Source organism: Equus przewalskii, chromosome 16, assembly GCF_037783145.1.
Source record: "Equus przewalskii isolate Varuska chromosome 16, EquPr2, whole genome shotgun sequence".
NCBI lineage: Eukaryota > Metazoa > Chordata > Mammalia > Perissodactyla > Equidae > Equus > Equus przewalskii.
The window spans coordinates 48820205-48843451 of NC_091846.1; the positions used below are offsets into that span (position 1 = coordinate 48820205).

Genomic DNA, 23247 nt, shown 5'->3' on the forward strand with positions numbered 1-23247 from the left:
TTCCTTTCTGTGTATTGCTATGCTCTTCAGTGTCAGTCTCTCTGGTACATTTGGAGAAATCCTTGGAAATAGGAAATTGAAAGGTGTCCCTAAATTTTCTACCTCTGCTGAAGAGCTTTCTGATAAAGGGGAAGATGAGGTTTGGCATTTGGAGCTAGTTTCTGGAGACTAAGAGACAGAGCATCAAATTCTCGTTCTCATTAAAACCTTTCATGATGAGCCAGACATCATATTGAGCTTTATTTATGGTTTTCTTGGAGTGTCACCTGAGTTATATTTAAAGTCAGGTCATATTCACTGGTGACAAAGTTTCTGAACAAGGGCCACTTTCTAGTATCTGTTGTGTAACTCAACTCCTTTGAAGAGAGTGGACAGTATATTTTTGGGAGGAGGAGAAAAGGAAGTAGATTACAACCGGAGGGATGAGCTGAAGAGGAATGTTCTACCATGGGAGAGATGAAATGACCAGTGTTTTCTGTTCTGGTTTTAGTCTTACCAAGAGAGCAAACCTCTAATGTGCTAACAAAGCACATGCCCAGGTTCGTGCCATGGTCTGAGGGAAGGCACGGGGGAGCAGAGGTGTATTTCTACATAGAGTTAGACGGATGGGACATGGGGATGCAGACAGATGAAATGGCCCCTTGACTGCCTCTAGTTCCTTGGGCACAGAAGCATCCGGAAGGTTATAATATTACATGATTTCTGTATAGAGCCAGTGACCTGAAGTCAGTGTTGCCTTTAGGAATTCCACATGTGTAATTGAAGAGCACGTTATTATGCAAAGAAGTTTTATTTGTAAGAGAGGGGTATCTCTCTTGTATGGCACTTGTATTTTATTGGACCTAAGACTATGCCCCTATTCCTTTAGATATACTTAAATTTCACAGATTAGATTTTCTATAACCTATTTTCCTCCCTGGAAGAAATATCCTAAAAGTACTTCCTGTAACTGTATGTTAAAATAATTATTCATGATTAATAATTTTATTAGCTGTTCAGTGTTTGCCAAAACTATATGTGCATTTTCTCCATGTTTTAGTGCATAGAACTAATGCCATTTTACTATTGACAAAATAAAATGGTATTGTCCTCTAGTGACATGACTTTTTAGAGGGTAAGTTTATGTGTTATCCAGAGTGTTGTTTTTCCTTGTGGCTATTTCCCTGTTTGTACAGGTACCAGGAGGCTCAAGAGTGGAGAAGGACGCCAATCCACTGTGTGTATGTTGTTTCTAAGTAATGGGTCTGCAACCTTTTGATAGGGAGGAGTCTATTAACTCATCATTGGGAGACATCATTTAACCATGCTGTTTCCTTTACCTCTATCCCTTACTTCCTTTGGCTGACTTAATTGAGAGTAGGCTGTGTTATTATCCATTCCAGAAACTGTTTAAAAAAAAAAGTGTTCTTCGGGCCAGCCCTGTGGCCGAGTGGTTAAGTTTGTGCGCTCCGCTGCAGCGGCCCAGGATTTCACCGGTTCGAATCCTGGGCGCGGACATGGCACCGCTCATCAGGCCGTGCTGAGGTGGCGTCCACATGCCACAACTAGAAGGACTCACAACTAGGAATATACAACTATGTACCGGGGGGCTTTGGGGAGAAAAAGGAAAAAAATAAAATCTTTTAAAAAAAAAATGGTTCTTGATATTACTAATGCTGTAGTACAAAAATGATAAATGAAGTAAACAGGCAAATTGAATGATCCAGTCAGAGTCACCAGTGACTCAAATGGGTGGAGGAGGAATTTATGATACTCTTCCTCTAATAAGGACAACAGATGCCAGACTTTCCTGACATTTTATAAGTTGCCCCAGCTCATATTGGTCTCTGATTTTTTACATTACTGAAAGATTACATTTTAAGATCCAGATTACTATAGGAAAGTCACTGCCATGCTAGTGGTCAACAACTGTTACTAATTTCCTGATTTAAACTATGCCAGAATTATGTTCCTAAGTCATGTTTCACTTATTCTTCTATGCATTGCAAGAATGCGACTGGTAATAGAATTAAAGAAATACCTGGTAATAGGGAAGAACTAGAACAATTAATTTGGAAGTGTCATTTCTTATAAATCTGCTCAGTTCTTTTTCTAGTTCCTCAGCTAGTGAGTAAAGAAAAATAATGAGGCCATGAAGTGAGAGAGCCTGCCGTCCTACATGACTTTCAGTACACGAATCAGAAATTAGGAATCAAGGGGTAACAGCTCTAGCAAATGCTTAAGTTCCAGGGGATGGTTTTATTATCTGTATTGTCTAAAGGTCTTTGTGTGAAGAAACTTCTCAAAACAGAAAAACATCTTTTGTTCCTCACACTAAATCTTCATAAGCCACCATTTTGTAATTTTGAATCCTGTTGAGCAACATTCTGAAGGTTATTAAATTGAGACTTTTGTCTCTTATTTTTAGCACACTCAAGTGTATATATAAATCTCTGGAATGTTGAAGGAGTGACATTCCACAAGTGTCAGATATTTTTTCTATCGCCCATTGTGAAGAGGAGACCAGTAAATTAAGAAAGTTTGATTCTCTCTCCTTTGCTTGCTTGCTTTTGGAACTCTGTTACAGAATTAAGAGTTGTTTTTTGTGGATGGATTATTAAATAGGAAAATCATTCTTTCAAGTTAATGTTTTTGGGCTGTAATTAATGATTAATTAACCAAGCTAGCATTAATAGAAAATTATTATTATAGTATTAAATTGCTGTATGGCCTGGCACTGTGTCAGTGAACAACAAAAAAATAGAATTCACAACAATCTAGATTTAGAACCAAAAATTGTACTCTAAGTTGCAGTTATCAAAGCTGGGTTCCTTTTTAGTGTTCTAGAGTATGGAGACTTAGAGACATGTTTTCAGATTATGTCATAGAAATTTAAGTTTGTTCAGTATTAGATTCTGAGGTAGGTGTTAGCCTATTTTAGGGAGTTCTCCTACATTTAATTTAATTTTCACCCAGTCATTCTGCTATGGTTACAAAGCAATCAGTCATAGGCTTGAATGAGCTACCAATAAGAACTAGTTGGCTCTTTGGATGAGTGCCACTGCATCCTTTAAATTTGGCAAAATAATATGGTTTCAACGTACCTTTTAAAATAAGGATTAGTTTGAGGAAAAAAATCAATGAAAATGATTAATGGAAAAAAGTATTCTTCGGGTCAAGAGAACTAAATTATCATGAAAGAGATTCTTAAACTGGCCGTTGAAACAGAATCAAATATTACCTTTCTTTAATAAATGTGAGCCTAACTATTTTTAAGGATGTGGCTTTGGATATAGGAGTGTGTCTATATGGTCTAAGAGGACCACCCACTTTGTTTGCAATGCTGTTCTTCTTACTATGTTCTTGACTTGTTTTCTTGGATTTTTTCTTTCTATTGGGCTCTTGGCTCTGAATAACATATTGGGGATGGAATGATGACATATGATTTTTGAGAATGTTAAAAAGAACACTAAACTGATATTGGCATTCTTGTAATTGCATATGTTATTTCTTTATTTACTTTCAGTTTGATTAATAAGCTGAAACCTGGTGTCATTAAGAAGATCAATAGGCTGTCCACACCAATAGCAGGTTTGGTAAGTGATAAATTATCTTTGCAACTAGGTTTCTTTGCCTTTGAAATGCAAAAAGATGGGCATAGATAGGTTCTCTTACCTGGAATTATTATAGAAATTAGGTTGGGTTTTTTGCTTAAGAAAAGTGTGTTTTGGGGCTGGCTCTGTGGCCGAGTGGTTAAGTTAGTGTGCTCTGCTGCAGTGGCCCAGGGTTCGGATCCTGGGCACTGACAGGGCACCATTCATCAGGCCACATTGAGGCAGCGTCCCACATCCCACAGCTAGAAGGACCTGCAACTAAGATATACAACTATGCACGGGGGGTTTGGGAAAATAAAGCAGAAAAAAAAGAAAAGAAAAGTGTGTTTAGTGATGTTCTCCTTGTATCTTTAGTTCCTCTCTCAGTGTCCCTCCTGCCAGGAAGCTTTTATTTATTTTTTGTGCCCTCAAACTACATATATCCCATTTCTTGGCTTATTTCTTCCACAAATTGCATTTATTTAGGATCATGTCCTGCATACATTGCTGGTTGACCACAGTTTAGGAAACTGTCTGATGTTCACTAAGTTGTTACGCTTCATCCTTACGCATCACCTTCATTCAACACACACATCTTGGAATGTATTTGTAAAATACTCAAGACCTGCTAGCTCTTTTGCTTTATGTAGTAGGTGTCCTACCAACATCCTGTGTGATGTTGGGCAAGGCACTGTCTTCCTCTTTGCCTCAGTAATATTGTCCATAAAATGACTATGGATGATTCTCTAGATTCCTTCTGGCTTTAAATTTGGAATTTTGCGTATGAAATGTACCCCACACTGTCATTATGTAGTAGTACTCTGGTGAGTCAAGACACTGGAGAGACCAGTAATAAGGTGGGGCTGTGTCTTTGGAGAAAGTAATTTATAATTAAGTACAAACAATGGAGAATTTTCAAAATGTTAGCAGTCCCTAAGAATCAAGCCTGATGATAGGAGTTGGTTAAAAAAATTTAATTTGACGAAACACTGAAGTTTAAGACAGCTAATAACTTGAATACAAAAAAAAGAACTAAAACCTATACTCTCTTTGGAATAGTCAAGCTGCTTATAATACATTCAGGAAACGTCTGTTTGGCCATCCATGTGTCTGCAGATGTTAAAGGCTTGAAGAATTAAAGGTAGAAGTACCAAAATTTCTGGGTTTGCAGCTGGCGTGAAAGTCTCATCAAAATTTTAACAAGAATGAATTGGTGGCAGAGTGTTTATTAGAAAATATCTGTCTAGCAATATACAAAAATATAGCAATATATGAATATGTATCTATGAATTACTTCTAGTAAGAGTGTCAGAAGATATTAAGGAATAAAATTAAAGAAATTTGGTTTTTGAAGTTTTTCTAGGGAGAAACATTCAGTTTAATAAAATAAATAAGGTTTATACGAAAATAAGTTTCATGAAATAACTTCCGTGAAAATTAGAAGTCTGCATTGTATTGGAAGTACTTTCTGTCTTTTCAAATGACTTGAGTTATTCTTAGAAAGTTTAATGCTTAGATTTTAAGTTGTCATTTCTTGGATCAATTACATGCATTTCAAATGGAATTAGCCTTTGATCTCAAACACCCCACATATTTGGAATGCTTGAATTGTGGTGGTTTGTTGTTGTTGGCCACTGGAGGTTTTCTTCAGTCTTCTGATTCTATGATTAGGTGAAAGCACAAATGTATTTTATTTTTGAATCAAAAGATCTCTCAAGTATTTCTAGTTCAAGCATCAGAAATTCTATCTAGTTTGGATTTTATCACTAGAAACTAAAATGAAATGTATTTCCGGTATATTAAATAGGGTGATTTCCCAAGTATAGGACACTCAGCATTTTCCCTTGGATGTAGGAGCATAACAGTGACCACAACTGCAGAATTGGGCTCAGCCCAATTGGTCTGAAGTCGTTACCATGCCTCATTTGATCCCTTCCTCAGATGCTTGTGTGTCAGGTTGTTAAACTTCTCGAAGCCTCAATTTCAAGAGTGAATTAGAGCTCCAGCATCTACCTAGTAGGGTTGTTATGAGGATGGAGAGGGATGATATATAGGTAGTCTGAAATACAGATATTCAATGAATGTTCTTTTGTAGTATATTCACTCTTTTAAAAAATAATTGAGTACCTATTAGGTCAAGAATTTTTCTAGTTTATAGGGATATATTGGAGGAACAAAGATAGATAAGGACCTTACCCTCAAAGAGCTTACATTATAGTGGGGGAGCAGGGACCAGGCAAATAAATTAGCAAATGAGCAAGAGCGCACCAGAGACATATAGTGGACTATGGCTTTGTTGGACACCCATGAGCAGTTGTAGTGGGACTATGAAGGTTGACCTCTAAGAATTTCTAAAAGAAGATTGTCAGAAACCTTATATTTTGACGCTTGTAGAATAAAGATGAAGAATCTGAACCAGACTCTTCATACTAGTAATTTTTGTGTTCACAGCACCTAACATAGTGACTAATACATATAGAAGACCAAAGATTTTTTGAATGAATGAATGAACAAGATTTTCATTGTGAAAAATGGTAGGCTCTAGAATTAGGTCTTTGATAGGATAGTGCTATAGGTTGAATTATGTTCCCCTCAAAAAAAAGGTATAATATATTGAAGTCCTAAACCCTAGTACCTCAAAATATGACCTTATTTGGGAATAGGGTTGCTGCAGATGTGGTAACTAGATAAGATGAGGTCATACTGGAATAGAGTGGACTGGCAGCCACATTCCACATGGTTACTTTTTTCTGCTCCATTTCCAACAGGAATCTGAATGGATCAGGTTACCTTTTCTTCCAGTTTACAAATGTCATAGGTCACTGGCCACCTGTGCATGAGTTTCTTGAGAAGAGAGTTGTCTTTGCCAAATGGGCTATGGTCAGGAGTGTTGGTTTCCTTTGGCTCACTCAGTTCAGGTGTGTGAATTGAAGTGGGTTCCATGAATGAGGTTTGTGTGGGTAGACACACCAAGTTAAGTCAAATGCAGTAAGAATTACACAATTTCTGTGTAAGAGTTGATTAAACTGAGTGGTTATAGTGCTCCAAGCCCTCTCTTCTATTATTCTTTTCTTCCTTTCAGCTATAACTTTAGCCATTTCCTATTAGTTACTGTGTGTATTTAGCTTTGAAGCCAAGGCAATGGATTTACCCTTCTACATGGACCTGGTGTGAAAGACGTGGAATAATCTCTGAGCAATGGCATACAGAGAGAGATGTTTAGATGATTTAAAATATATTGAATGCTTTGCTTGAAAGATTCCTATGATTATTTTTTCTTTGGGAAAGTAGTAACCATGTTCTCATCGATCTTCTAGAGATGTGGCTTTTCTCATTTGACTGTGTTTTATTTTATAAAGAAATAGATTTCCCCCATCTTTTCTATTCTTTCTGTTCTTTACAAAGCCATGCTAAAAAAAAATTCTAACCTGAGAGTGAGTCTTCCAAAAAATTAGCTAGTGTTAAATGTGAGTATGTTCAAATCATTGAAACTCAAAACTAAAACTGTGTTGGGGAATTAAAAGACTCAACCTCAAAATAAAACCCTGAGAAACAGGCAAGATATTCTGATGGTGAAAAGAGGCATTGAACTAGAATAATGTTTACCATCTGATGTGATGGTGTGCATGGAATACAGTATGTGAGGAAAACATCAAGGAAGTTATTAATCCTAAGACTTAGTCATCTTGGACCCCTAATAATTTATTTGTATTTAGTTAAAGCAAGGTTTCTCATCTGCGGCACTAATGACTATTGCCAGATAATTCTATGTTGTGGGGGTCTGTCTTGTGCATTATAGAATGTTTAGCAGCATCTCTGGCCTCTACTCACGAGTTGCAGGAGAACCATGCCCCCCACACCCGACTGTTGACATTGCCAATGACCCTTACTGGGTAAAATCATCCCTGGTTGAGAACAACTGAGCTGAAGAATCAAGAAAGTAAACACTACCTCTTTACATGGGCTAGTTTGCTGATTGACTATAGATTTGATTGATCTTCCCATGCTTGCCATTTCAATTGCAATTTCCCTTTGAGGAGCAGTGGTATTCCAGAAAATTTGGTTTGAATCATTCATTTGTTTGAATGTGTGTGCCTGTCACTGGGCTTAATAGAAAAATCTTGAGAATATCCAGACTTCACATCAAAAATATCAGCTGAATTTGAACATTTTTGCCCCAAAAGCTTGCTCTTTCAGATTACTTTCAAGAGTAGAATGTGTGAAGTGTGACTGTAGAGGCTGGGAAGGTTGTCTCCTCATTTGGGAGTGCTGTAGAAGGCAGGAAATGGGCAAAGACGCCAGCTAGCTTAAGCTGTTGGATGTATCAGTTTCTCCTGCCTTCATAATGGCTCCTTCAAGAAATAAGACAAGTCTGTGGGTCCATTCTTACTGCCATTTTTCAGGCTGTTAGTGGTTAACGTTCTTGTACCTGTGTAAAGTTATTTCAACTCTTTCATCTTCACTCTCCTACACACTTGGGTGTCAGCTAAGTAGTGCAGCCCACTCTAAGCCAAGCTCACTATTGAAACATCTAGTTGTTCCCTTCCAGCAGTAATGGGAAATTTACCTTTACCTTGTAGCTGAGGAATCAGCTATAAAATTTAAATATTCTTATCTAGGTTTTCTCATGTGCTTTTCTAAACCCTAGTTCTCAGGCAGTGAATATATTTATCCCATTGTTTCCCAGGGGTAGAGGAACAAGGGGGTTGGGAGAGGGTAGGTTTGCGGGACACTGAGCTTGAGCTTTTTCTGCGAATAAAACAAAAATGTGAGACATCAAGACAGAGTGTTTTTGGTGAAAAAAACCCACTTCTATTTCCTCTTCTTTCTTATCAAAGTTGAAATAATATAAGAAGTTATGATAGAGCTATATTTGCATCCAAGACAATAAAAAGCCATTATTTTTTGGGGAGGAATAAAAGAAGTTATGAATATATTTACTCTTTTTATTCAAGGGTTGCACTTTTCTGGTTAGGCTGCAGGAATAAATTTTGTGTGGTTGAAGAGAAAATACTCAAAGAATATTAGAATGTGACATGAAGAGCAGCTAATATGTGCCTTGTTTGAAAGAGTGGTGACTGAGGGTTGCCCTTTGCTGGGTCAAAAGCAGTGTGTGCCTCAGGGGGAATCTCTCTCTAGTTGATAATGAGCAGAAAACATTTGCGAATATATTTGGATGTTGACATATGCAAAACACTGATAACAAGTGGTAGCACAGGAAGAGAAGGAAAGATGGCACGGCAGAGCTACTTTAAAATAACCGTTTCATGGTAAGATCAGTAGTGTCTATTTTCTGTTCTTGAGTTTCGTGGTTGGTTTTGTAGATTTGTTTGAGGAGCTCTTCTGCCTAGCAAATCTGGGAGAGGCTTCCACCCAGCAAATTCTATTTGATTCACTCATCCCTGCCTGTGTGATTGCTTAGTCAATAAGAAGAGCATTTATGATTAAACTACCCTAAAGAAATATTTTTATTTCAAAGAGAGGCTGAACCACTGTTGCAAGTTGTCTATGCTGCAAACACTAAAATTTAAACTGTTCTTATTTTACTAGTCACTCTCATTAATTTCTTTTAAAACAAAACACCAATAACAAAAACATGGAGTAGTTATTCTTCTTAATAAAGATATAGAGGATTACTGTAGTATGGCCATTACTAACGTGTTGTTATACTAGTGTAAGAAAATATAGCATAAAAGTTAGCAATTTTCTAAAATAGGGCCACTTTATGCATTGAAAATGACATTTTCCATGGTTGAAAATTAATTTAAATAATTTTTTGTGATGTATATTTCACTGAAATGTCTGTTCATCACCATTTGTATTTTGAAATAGTTTGGGGATATCAGTAACCAAGTCTGAGAGAACAGACTGAATGTGGAATGTGCATTGGCTGTCTTCAAGGTAACAAATATTTGATATTAAATATCTGAATACATATAAACATATAAAAACATAGCATATAAATGGCATAGAAATAAGTCAATGATGGTTGAGTTATTTAAAGCATTTTTAGGAGGTTTGCTCAAAAGTCTCCTTGTCTCCCTACTTTTCTCCTACTCAACTAAAGATAAGTATCGCCAGGAGCGGAAACTTAAAAACTGAGTGTCAACATTGAAGTTGTTTCCAATAACCTCTTAATGATGTAGCGCTAGAAATCAGGAAACTCTTGTTTTATTTCTAGCCATAATCTCTTAGTCATGGCGTTGGCACAAGTTTAGGAGCCCTTTCTTTAAGTTCCAAAACTTACTCATTTTTAAATCTATGGTGAACATTTATCTGCCAAGTTTCAGCCTCGAGGGCAACTTTTTAAGAAAAAAAAAGCATTAATGAACTAGTATTGCAAAAGGAAGCCTATAATTAACTTGTAGAGTTAAAAAAAAATTGGTTCAGGGGCCGGCCCCGTGGCCAAGTGGTTAAGTTTGCATGCTCTGCTGCGGCGGCCCAAGGTATCACCAGTTCGAATCCTGGGCACGGACATGGCACTGCTCATCAAGCCATGTTGAGGCGGCGTCCCACATGCCGCAACTACGAGGACCCACAACTAAAATATATAACTATGTACCGGGGGGCTTTGAGGAGAAAGAGGGAAAAATAAAATCTTAAAAAAAAAATTGATTCTGAGTTGGATTATATCATACGTGACAGTTTTATTCAGATAGAAAAACACTTGGAACATCTCTTTTTAGGTACCTTCTGTTTTGTAGAAAGTGGAAAGGGAAGAGCAAATGAGGTTAATAGGAAATAGAACCCAGGTTTAAAACTGGAATGAGGGCACTGGTCAATTGATGGATTTTAGGCCTGCGAGTATCCCTCCCTTATTTATTTATTTGAGCAACGACTATGTGATGGGCACTATTCTAGGAACCTGGGATGTGGTCGCAAATAACTCAGAGAAAGTTTCTCCCTAATGGAGCATAGTCAAGAAGTCAATAATAACCTGTCAGGTGCTAATCATTACCATAAAGAAATTATAATATCTTGCCAGTTACGAGTAATTACACTGAAAAATAAAGTGAATGGGTAGAGAATGATTCAGTGTGTGTATGAGAAGTATTTCTGAGAAGGTGCTCAGGGACGTTTTATTTCCAGAGTTGACATTTGATCAGGAACCTGAATGAAGTGAGGGAGTAGGAAGATATGAGGTTGGGAGTTTTCCAGACAGAAGGAAAAGAGAGATGATCAAGCTGGACCAGTGAGGAGGACTATGTGTCTGGAACTGATAAGGCAGAGAGGTTAGCTGGCAAGGTTGTATAAAGCTTTACGGGCTTTGGTGAGTAGGTTGCATTTTACTCTAAGTGTGATGAGAAGCCATTGAGGGCTTTTGAGAGCAATTTAATTTGTTGTTAGAGATGATTGGTTGCCTGTGGTAATGGATGTGCATATCTGTGAATATCCTAAAAACCATTGAAGTGTACACTTTAAATAGGTAATCATATGGTATGTGAATTATATCTCAATAAAAGTGTTAAAAATAGAAAAAGATCACTGGTTATTGTGTAAAGAATAGATGGAAGGAAATCAAGAAGAAAAGCAGGAAAGTCAGTTAAAGAACAATTTCATTACTTACGATGGTTAATTTTCTGTGTCAACTTGACTGGGTCACATGGTGCTCAGATATTTGGTCAAACGTTATTGTGTTTGTCTGCGAGGGTATTTTTTGGATGACATTAAAATTTGAATCGATAGAGTGAGTAAAGCAGATTGCCCTCCCTCATGCAGGTGGGCATTATCTAATCAGGTGAAGGCCTGAATAGAACATAAAGGCCTACCTTCCTGTGAGTAAGAGGAAACTACTCCTGCCTGACAGCATAAGCTGGGACATTGGTCTTTACCTGCCTTTAGACTTGAATTGAAACATCAGCTCTTCTGGGGTCTCAAGCCTGCTGGCTTTCAAACTGGAACTTAGATCATTGCATTGACACTCCTGGTTCTTAGGCCATTGGATGTGGACTGAAACTATACCACCACCTCTCCTGGGTGTCTAGTTTGTAGATGGGCCAATTGTGGGACTTCTCAGCCTCCATAATCACATTAGCCAATTCCTTATAAGAAATCTCTTGTATGAATCTCCTGTTTGTTCTGTTTCTCTGGAGAACTCTGACTAATATAGTAGTCCACGCAAGAGGGTATGGTGGCAATATTGGGGGTGGTGAGAAGTGGTCAGAGTTTACAAATGTTTTGGTGGAAGAGTGTATAGGACTTGCTAATGGGTTGAGAGAGAAGCCAGGGTTTCTGCATCAGTAGTTTATTGAGATAATAAATGTGGAGCAGGGGCCTGCCCTGTGGTCGAGTGGTTAAGTTCAAGTGCTCTGCTGTGGCTGCCCAGGGTTCGGCTACTGGGTGCGGACATGGCACCGCTCATTAGGCCATGTTGAGGCGGTGTCCCACATGCCACAACTAGAAGGACCCACAACTAAAATATACAGCTATGTACTGGGGGTATTTGTGGGGGGAAAAAAGCAGGAAAAAAAAAGAAGATTGGCTACAGTTGTTAGCTCAGGTGCCAATCTTTATTAAAAAAATAAATAAATATGGAGCAGAGGGTTGGTGAAGGGAAGAGAAGAATCAAGAGAAAACTTGTGGAGGATGAGGCAATTTGCATAAGACTGCAGATTTGCAAACGTCAGAAAAAGTGATCAATGTTGATTATACGCTTTGTACTTGCCCTATTTTCCTTAAAAATAAAAAAGATAGCATGAAAGTACAGGAAGTGTACTTAATTGAGTTTGTAGATGTTGGAACAATAAGGCATAGCTAATGTACTGGATATCAAAATCTGGAATTAAGAGTGATCTGGATGGGCCCAAGTGTCCACAAGGATTCTTATCAGGAATAAATTTCAACTGTATTTTAGTTGAAAAAAAATCAATCACATGGGTCCAGTGGTTTTATATTATCTGCAGACTTAATCATGCATTTTATACCTTTGTCCATGAAACTTCACTGATAGGATAACATGATTTTCAATTCAGATTCTTTGTATCCACCTTATTTTTATTCTAAATGTGACTAGCTTTCTGGTCCATTAAAACTCATCTTCCTGTGAACTGTGATGCTGTTGTCAACGGGCTATTGCCATTGTACATGATCCCTGCCAGCAGTATAATATAGATGCCACAATACTAAGTACCCATGGCCTGTCACAAGAGAAGTTAGGGGAATTCTCTCCATTTACTGACCACTTACTAGATCTAGAAACTGTGCCAATCACATCATGTCTGTGTCCTCACTCAATCCTCACAATCACTCCGTTATCCTCATTTTACAATATAACTGTTATTAGTGACCCTTCAAGGGGTGGCTCGTTGTGATAATTAACCACACCTCTGTCCTGTTTTGAGTTACAGATCCCTCACTTTGAGAAGGGAGGATGTGACACACAGGAACCTGTCTTTAAGGAGGCTTGGTAGTTGTTATACGTGGAGTGGCTCCCAAAGATGGTCACACTCCGATCCAATCAACCTGTGACTATGTTGCCAGGCGAGGGAGAATTGGGTTGCTAATCAGTTGACCTTGAGATTGGGAGAGGACGGTGGACTATCCAGGTGGGCCCAATAGAATCATAAGAGTCCCTATAAGTGGAAGAGGAAGCAAGAACCAGGTAGACGGTAGTGTGGGAGAGACTTAGCCCGAGGCTGCTGGTTTCGAAGATGGCGGAAGGGGGCTTCTGGAAGACGGAAAGGAAATGATAGAGCCTCTGGAAGGAGTGCAGCCCTGCTGACCCCTTGATTTTAGCCCAGTGAGACTGGTTTTAGGCTTCCAACTTCCAGCACTGTCAGATGATAAACTTGTTTTAAGCTAATAAATTGTGGTAATTTGTTACAGCAGCAGTGGAAGTTAAAGCAGTGGCTAAGAGCACAGACTCCAGAGTGGAACTGCTTCATTTGAATCCTAGCTCCACTACTTAATGTATGACCTTGCACAAGTCACCCACCTCTTAAGCCTCAGTTTCCTCATGTGTAAATGGGAACAATAAGACTTGATAAGCTTTTTTGATGAGAACTTGAGATAATTCATATAGAGTGCCTCAGCATGCTGCCTGGCATACAGCAAGAACTTGACAAATGTTAACCTGGAGAAATTAGCTATTCAGTGGAAGGCCAGTTGGGATAACACGAGAACTGAAAAATGTGACATGAGGGATGAGGGATGTTGAGGAAACCAGGGCTATTTAACGAGAAGATGAAGCTGGGGGAACACGCGCAGTATGTGAGGCAGGAGCACTAAGTAGCTAAGGGGCTCTCCTGTGGGAGAAGGATGAGATTTAGTTTGCATTAAGCAGGCAGACTCAGGATCAATGTTTTAAATTACCATGAAGGAGTCTTTGGAGTTTGACACAGAAGTGACTGAAAGTGAGTCAGCTTCATAACGCAGGGAGTCCCTGGGGCTGGAAAAGCTTAAACAAGGGCTGGTGCTCTGGACCCATCACCTGTAAAAGGATCCTCTGAAGCGGGTGGGAGCAGCTGCATGGAAGGAACGAGAATTCCCAGCTAGCCCTACAGTTTTACTATGCAGTTTTCCTTCATTAAGTAGGCTTTATTACTTTGTAAAATATGCGTTTTAGCATCATTATGACATGCTTCTTCACGTAATTATTTATTTTACTTTGGCACATAGAACATGGATAATTTGAGGACAATTTTTTTTCTTTTATTCCCATTTCGTCCCCACACCCTCTGCCTCTGGCAACCACCAACCTGCTCACAGGCAGAAATTCTTAAGCATCTATTTCAGCATTTTAAGCGTAGGTAAGTTTTAGAATTACTTTGTTTTTTGATATAAAGCTTAATTTGGATAATATGCAAGACTGTATCTTAATTCATGCTGCAGTTGGACAAAGCCTGTTATTGCTTCTGTGTAGTTAATCGGAACCCGAGTTGATTGAGCATTTCAGTAATTAGCCTTTTGCCAGAGCACTCATGCCTTTGACCTTCTGCTGCCCTAACTTGCCAGCAACTCTCAGTTGTGCGCCTCTCCGTCTGGTTCTTGCTCCTGCTCTGCCAAGCAGTGCTGGAGACAAATCAAATCATCGAGCTGCTGGCATCGTTATCAAGTCTAATCCCCTGGGCCATCGGTGTCACTTGGCAGTTTCTTTTAAGCATTCCTAGATGGTTCCTATTCCTCTTTTCACATGTGACAAAACTTCACTGCTCTCCTTGTCCTCAGTTCCTTTGCCGTCACCCAATGACCAAGACTTTCTCTTTGTTGGGAAATAAGCACCCACAGAAAACTTAAGCAGCTAGTCTTAAAATTGTCCTCATAAATAACTAATAAAGTTGCATCTCTGAGTGTTTACCTACATATTACAGTCATAAAACATAGGTGTGTTACTTCACAGCTTACATTTATTAGCTAAGCCATAAAATAGAAGATGAATTCTCTAATAATAAAGAAAAATAGTGTGAGCTAATCAAAGATTGTGACTAAACTGCTTTCTTAATGGAAACTAATTAAAATGCAAATGTGGATATATTGTAGTCACTCTTCTGCTTGGGAGTTGCTTTAAAATAATTTTGAATGCTCACAGTTAGTGTATCATAGGAATGAAATTCAAGTACTTGTGGTGATGGCCTAATAGTGAGCTCTGTAATTCCTAGGTGACTCGTGTTCACACTAAGGAGAAACATTGTTTTAAGTCATATTTGGAAATGTTTTCCTTATTTTGTGATTCGCCATAAAACTTATTTATCTATTTTTTTTTTTGAGGAAGATTAGCCCTGAGCTAACTACTGCTAGTCCTCCTCTTTTTTGCTGAGGAAGCCTGGCCCTGAGCTAACATCGTGCCCATCTTCCTCTACTTTATACGTGGGATGCCTACCACAGCATGGCATGCCAAGCGGTGCCATGTCTGCGTCCGGGATCCAAACCGGTGAACCCCGGGCCGCCGAGAAGCAGAATGTGCGAACTTAACCGCTGTGCCACTGGGCTGACCCCTTATATGTCTGTTAAGACTCGAATCACCTGGAGGAGCTTCTTAGAATGTGGATTCTGATTCGGTAGATCTGGGGTGAGCTAGAGTCTGCATTTCTAATAGGCTCCCAGGTGATGCCTGGTGATGGTGCGTGGACCACATGCTGAGTGGCAAGAGGCTAGGGCAGCCGTTCTCCAATTTGTGCATCAGCGTCCACTGAGCGGTGACTGCGTGCTCCCTTGGGTGATTCTGATGTGGCTGACTGGGGACCATTATTCTGAAGTATGGATTTAGTACAGTTTCTCTGCCTCAAACGATGGTTCCAACCTCTTGATTTATAGCATATACCTGCTAACTTTTTGGCACTATCAATTCCAGAGGCAGAGGAGGTAGGGGCTTTGGTGCCATATCATAGAAAAGGAATTGAGGTCGCCAAGTCTCTTGGCCTGAGGATAAATTGATCTGCACCATCATGTGCTCAGGTTCAGAGGAATTGGATAATGCGTGCTCTTTTAATTGAAAAATCTTGCTTAAAGTAGGCATAGAACCTTATTGGGAATCACAGACCAAAATGAGCCTGGAAAGAGCCTTTGGTTCATTGATGGGGACACTTCCAGGTGATGTCTTTCTGGGAGCTTTGCTTTAAGGTGCTCCCTGTATGGCCCTCAGGTCACAGCCCTGAGCACAGCCTCACTCTTTTTCAGAATTAGGATTTTGATCTTAATTCAGGGCTTTTATAAATCTTGTTTTTAGTCTAGTCTTTATTGAAAGAACCCATTTTTATTTATGACAGCTCTTGACCTGCACACTCAGGAAATTTTTGCAGAAGTGGGTCTAACTGGTTTGATCTTAAGAGTAGACAGCTCCTCATTTTTTGTGACATTAATGTTTCTTGATACAAAATATTCCCTCTACATGTTGGAAGTCATCGCACTTGACATTCTATCATTAAAGATACTTTTTTTTGGATCTTCTAAGTAGGAATGAAAATGACTTCAGGCAGGGAAAGAGCCTAGGGAGGTGTAGTATACACTTTAATGAGGATTTAGTATAACATTTTGTATAACAAAATGATTCAATGTGTAAGAGAAACTGCGGACCATAATGCCATTTATGTAAATTAGACTACATAAATCAACGCTTTAAAGGATATTTACATTTTTAAGCACATTAGAGAAGGCACCTTTTAAAAAATACCCTATGGAGGTGAAATTCACATAAAATTAGCCATTTTAAGGTGAACAATTCAGTAGCATTTAGTACGTTCACTGCAACCAACAAACATTTCCATCACTCCCAGGTAAAACCTCTCACCTATAAAGTGGTTTCTCCCCATTTCATCCTCTCCCGACCCCTGGCAACCGCCAATCCACATTCTGTCTCTATGGGTTTATCCATCCTGGATATTTCATATAAATGGAGTATGCGACCTTCGTGTGTTTAGCTTCTCTTACTTAATATAGTGTTTCGGAGGTTCATCCGTGCTGTAGCATGTATCAGTACTTCATTCTCTATGAGTGAATAATCCACTGTATGGGTATATCACAATTCATCCCTTTATCTGTTAGTGGACATCTTAGCTGTTTCCACCTTTTAACTCTTGTGAACATAGTAGTGCTATCAATGTGCATGTACGTGTACTTGTTTGAAAGTCTCTCTTCAGTTCTTTAGGATATATATGCTTAGGTAGAAGATACCTTTTAATGGATAGGAATGGGAGTGAGTTAGGGGTATGGGATGAGGAGGAAAATAGTAAAATAACAGTAAACCGAGAGAGCCCTTATATTGACTGATAAGAACATGCTAAAATATAATTAATTCAACTCTGCTCCTCAATCGTCTCAGCAGACCAAAGTAGAGAAGAGCTTTTCTTGAAGGGATTTGTGGGTGTGGCTTACTAGTGAATGAAGTCCAGTAAGATTCACAGAAGACTTACAGTATTTTTGAGAGAATTGTATTGCAGAAACACTGTAAACTTAGAAAGGGACAGAGGATTACAAAAGTAAAAGACCTTTATTCCCCCAAACTTATACAAGCAAGAAGCAGACTGACAAAACTACCTACCTGCAAACACAAACAACTTTTCAAGGAAATGGAAAGATGATTTTTAAGGTGGAACCAAGAGTCCAGAGGATGAAGCGAAAAACCATGCAGTATTCCCTGGCCTTGAGTCCTGAGGAAGTACTGCCAGTCTGTGCCTACGTTAAGGAGGGCAGACCTATGTGTAACCAGCAGGATACTGAGAAAATAATGAAGTGAAGTTCAAAAGCTAGGTCCTGAGACATTGCAGCTTCCATCTTGCTTTCTCTTGGATCACTTGCTGTGTCAAGCAGCCCTATGAAGATGTCCATCTGGTAAAGAACTGAGACTTCCTGCCGACAACCAGTCCTGATTTGCCAGCCATCTGAGTGAGCCACTTTGGAAGTGGCTCCTTCAAGTCCCAGGAAGGCCTTCAGATGACTGCAGCCCTGCCTAACATCTCCTTTTCAACCTGATGAGATCACCAAGCCAGAACCATCTAAGTTGGGCCACTCCCAAATTCCTGACCTTCAAAAATTGTGTGAAATCATAAATATCTATTTTCAGCAGCTCAGTTTTGGGATAAGTTGCTACACAGCGGTAGATAACCAATAGAGCTACTAAAATGGACTCATATAAACCTGGGAATCTTGGTAAATTTTTTGGCTTCCTCATCTTGCCTCAGTTGTTTAGCAAGTACGGTGCCTAGTTTGTTAATTTCTAATTTACCCTCTCCACCCCACCGCTATTATGACTGCCTTTATAATTGATTCAAGGCTAAGGAGTGGAGAGGGGATTGGAGAGAATATGAAAATCTTCAGCCATCCTGCTTTTTCTGTTTATATGGTGTCTGTCTGTCTTCCTAGCATAGAAAAATGTAAAGCTAAAAGGAGCTATTGCAGATTTTCAGGGATCATTTTTGGGGGGTTTATTTTTGAGAAGCCATTCTTGGCCCTCAAGATGTAGGAATTGCAGATGTTTAGAGCAGGCTGTTGACATGACACACTTCACATAAGTTGTGCTAAGAACTATTTATGTGAAGGGCTAGGCTAGGGGCGGGCTGGGCTTCCCTGCCTTTGCAGGGAGGTGTTTGCCCTGTGTAATGGGTTACAGATCCACAAACTACTCATTTCACAGATGAGGAAAATGGGGCCAGAAAGGTTAACTAATGCTTCTGAAGCCACACACTTGGTTAGTGGCAGAGCTAACTGGGAGTCCTAGCTGCCAGTCCAATGAAGATAAGATTTGTTTCAGGTTTGACCTTTGTTTTTACTTTCACTTATCTTTGCTAGTTTCATGTAAAAACGATTCTATTGAACGGGGACTAAATGCTTCCCTTTTAATATATTGAACTGGGTGTGTCTTCTTAAGGTTTCAACAGACATGAAAATTTTATAATTTTGTATCTCCCCGTAGGCAACTCTCTGCCTAGGTCCTTTGAAATTGCAAAAAATAAATTACCAATGGGCTCAAGTCCAGTAAGCATGATTTAGGTCCAATTCTGATCCTAGTACAACCTGTTCCTGCTGCATAGGCCATTTTGTTTATAAAGTTCGTCCACTTTAAACTTGAGCATCATTGAACTATTTAAAAGATAACCTTTTTGACATAAAGCCTTTATATAAAACTAGAATTTAATCATTAATTGTAATTTTTTCTTTGTCTCTGACGAAGTATAGTCACTTTAGATTTTTTTTTAAAGATTTTTTAAATTTATTTTTTATTTTTCCTTCTCCCCAAAGCCCCCCCAGTACATAGTTGTATATTTTAGTTGTGGGTCCTTCTGGTTGTGGCATGTGGGACACCGCCTCAGCCTGGCCTGATGAGTGGTGCTAGGTCCAGGCCCAGGATCCGAACTGGCGAAACCCTGGGCTGCCAAAGCAGAGAGTGCGAACTTGACCACTTGGCCACGGGGCTGGCCTCGTCACTTTTAAGTAGTTTCTTTCTGAATACTTGGATGGATTTTGAGGTGTGTGTGTGGCTTTATTTATCCTTATCAATCTGTGCATATTTGTCAACCGGATGAATGCTGTTATATTTTAATAAACTGGGAAGAATTATCTTGGCTGTCAGTTCAGTAGGTTTACGTTTAGTTTAACTATGTGATGTTTTATAACATTTTAAACATTCGAAACCAAATTGAATTTGTGGGAGGACTTCTAATGGATTTTCCTTTTCTGATATGATTTGCGTCCTGTGGGATTCTGGGTACTGGTACACCAGACCATTTGTTCTTGTCTGCTTCTCCAAGGGTCAGTTTTAGAACCATTCATTTGAATCATATGGTAATTACAGATAGTACGGGTTTTAGAAAATATGTGAGCTTAACAAAAATCAATAAAAAATCATTTTTGTTCCTCTTGGAATTTTGCCAATACGTTTTTTCTGCAAAGTCAATTTAAACACCTTCCATTGAACTGTTCAACTTCTGATTTATAAGTTCCTTTAGTCTTTGACCTCTTACTCAAAATGAATCATAGACTTCAGTTTTCAGCTAGCAAGTTCACACTGCCTGTTACGAATAGTACACTGGAATAACCTCCCACTCTACAAGTAGGTTATTTTTAACGTCCCTTAGTTTCCTAGCAATCAATATTACTTTTGTCTCTCCATACATTTGCTTGCCCTTTCCCTAAGTCCCTTCACTCTCCAAGAATCCAAGCTGTTGGATTTAGCCTCCTCGTCTGTCTTGTGGACGAATGTGTCTGGCATGCTAGGAGGCCGTTCTCTTGCCTGAAAACCCTAACAAAGCGAAGGTAGAATCCGCATGGGATCATCACAAGCTCAGCTCCATAAAGGGTTTTCTTTAAGAGGAGTGAAGATGGAAGCTCAGGCTCATTCTGCTCACCAAATGTGTGTCTCTGAATGCAGCTGACTGTAAGAAGGAATAAATTGTAGTCAGTGTCTGTGTAGTAGTTTATATGAATGAAAAGCATTGCTTTGTGAGTGGATGATTTTGGTTTTGAAATTAGATAGCAGGGCAACCTAGATTTTCATTTTTTGGAGGCAGTTTCAGAGGCAGGTGCAGGGCATGAGTAACGTACCACACCTGAACTGTGCGATCTAGCCAGTGAACACTAGGCTGCTCCTGGGTCCTACTGTATGGTTTCCCTGTCTGTCAAGAGCCGGCTCAGCAACCAAGCCTGGATTCCAGGTATGGTATTCCACAGTCGTTCGGTAATTTGTAATCATAGAAACAGAACGTTCCTCCTCTTGTTTCTTCCTTGCCAACAGTTTCTGGGTGGGTGAATGTCAGTAGCTGGAGTTATTTTTAAAGAGGAGAGGTGAGGCTTGTCGTGCAAAGCTGGGAAGAGGGCGTTTGTTTGCAGAGCAGAGCTGACATCAAAGTGTAGATTACTGCTCAGTGGCTAGGCACTTGTCCTATAACAGGTAATGTTTAACGTGCCAGTCACAAAGATCACAGAAACAGCATATGCCCGCCCAGGCATAAGATTTCACTACCGTTTATGCTCTGGAAGACTGAAAGGCTAAACATGCCCGTGTATTTCTTTTAAGTATTTGTATGCATTGGTCTTGCTCCCTCCTTTTTTGCTGGCTGCAGTTGGACTTTGAAGCTGGGAACTTATATCATAAAGATTTGTAACCTTTGTCTGAGAGAGAGCTCGGCTAAGCAATCACTTTCTACTTCTTTTCACAGGATAATATAAACGTTTTCTTGAAAGCGTGTGAACAGATTGGATTGAAAGAAGCCCAGCTTTTCCATCCTGGGGATCTACAGGATTTATCAAATCGAGTCACTGTCAAGTAAGTTTCACTGGTTTGTTATATATATTTTTTAAACTAGGGGCTTGTTGCTTAAGTGAAAAGTATTCCTGAGAGTTCATGATTACTGAAAAATCATTCTTCTGTCTTCCTCTGTTCTCATTCCAAAGCAGACTATTTAAAAAATAGCTTAGGGACTGTGAATGTGAAGCTGTCTGTAATCGACATGTCATGGTCTTATTTTAAATCTCGATACCAACCGAAATGGTAGTTTATATTTGAATGCTTGTCCAACACGGTAGTGTTTGGTTGCTAATGGTGAGGATTCTCATTATACTTCTAAAGCAAATTTAGAGATTATATTATAGCTTACAGAGTAAAAAGACATTTTAAAATAGTTTTTATACATTTGGAATTAAGACATAATTGCTAACATACAAATGAGAGTGAGACGGTGGTAAAAGAGACTTTCTTAATATCTGGAAGGCAGCAGTGCCTGGGACTGACATATAACACTAATGACCTTGTCAATTGTGGCTGATTTTTAAAAATCAACTGTTTTTCGCTATTTTAATAGTATGGTTGAGAAAGTGAAAGTGGGGGGGGGCGGTGAAAACATGTTCGCAGGTGTTTCTGTTGGGTTTTAGATGGAAAACGGTGTTCATGTGTGAGTATATGGTTTCAGGAAATCTGGTTTCAAGCTCTTGTGAGATTTTTCTTTTCGTCTATAATTTGCTTTCAGTGAATCAGAATCAACTCATGTTACCAGCTAAATGTGACAGGAAAATGATTTAATTTTGTAGTGACAACTTCCTTATCATCGTGGCTCTTAAACTTAATTCACATTTTTCCAAGGAAGAAAACAAACACTTAGTATTCTATCTATAGAAATAATAGAAATGGAAAAGTTAGTTTCTGCCAATTCAAAGATTTAGTTTACATGGTCAATATCCCTGTCGTAATAGCTTCAATAGTTATTAAAAAAATTGACTATAAAATCTTAAATACAGCTAACATTTTTTTCTAAAGAAACTTAACACTGTATATAAATGTCTTTTGTAGTACACATTGTCTTTTAGCAGTATGACCCAAAGTTCCAGGTAGAATCAATCTTTTAAAACTCTCTCTATATTTTTAAATGAACAAGTCGTTTTGAACCTATATGCTTCTACTTCTGTTGAATAAGCGTTTCTAAATGACACAGCAATGATATGTGTATAGCACGCATGAGTGTGTCTGCATTTCTGATTAATCGAAAGATAGTTGAGGAATCCTAAGTTTCATTGACATGTTTCAATGGCATGTTTACTTCTGGAGTATGCAAAGTCATGTTTAATTTCCGAGAAAAATAACTATCGATAAAACTTGTATTTTCCCTAAGAGACATAAGACCTCTCTGATGGGCAAAGAAAGTTTTGACTTGGAAAATCTTTTTCTTAAGTTGTTGCTGTCTATTAAGAATAAACATCTTTTCCCGTGAAAATCATACTTTGTTGAAACTCGAGCCGATGTTTGAGTAGGCTGTGGACTAGGCAAAACATGTTTGTTGGCTCCCAATTCCAAGGGTGCTCTGAGCAAAGCTTGCCTGGAGCCTATTTCATGAAATGTTGGGTCTAAAGTGTTTAGGAAAAACCAGTATCTGGGCTAAGCCTTCAGCAAAATTACTGACAAACTGAAACCGGGAGGTCAAGTAGTTACAGCTGTAGTAGAAGTATGCAGAACAACTTGTTTCAGTGGAAACCACAAGTCCATCAAAGCAAGGTGTGCCCGAGTAGTACTAGTGAGTTCGCCAGAGTGAGAACCTTGACTCGGCTGGAAAACATTTCCTCTGATAATTCCATCTCGTTGAACCAAAGAGCACAGCGGTCAACCCTGAGTCTACGCAATAGAAGCAAGGAAGCCTCCCAGTTATGAAACAAGGAAGCTGGCAAATGGCTCATAGAGAAATATGGAGATATTTCAATATCTCAGCTCTTATGCCCTGGGATAGCTTTCTTATAACAGGAAGCAGGTTTAAAGGAA

The 23247-nt window shown here is 39.0% G+C and overlaps 1 protein-coding gene across 37 annotated transcripts in view; it reads left to right on the forward strand.

Annotated features, from left to right (window-relative positions):
• LMO7 (LIM domain 7) overlaps nucleotides 1-23247 on the forward strand; it is a 189780-nt gene that overhangs the window by 75419 nt on the left and 91114 nt on the right. For 20 of the 37 annotated variants that reach the window (XM_070578896.1, XM_070578897.1, XM_070578900.1 and 17 more), the window contains 2 exons: nucleotides 3506-3575; nucleotides 21161-21267. In XM_070578896.1, the coding sequence (XP_070434997.1) occupies nucleotides 3506-3575; nucleotides 21161-21267 (177 nt within the window). The other 17 variants (XM_070578915.1, XM_008521913.2, XM_070578919.1 and 14 more) reach the window with 5 other exon arrangements.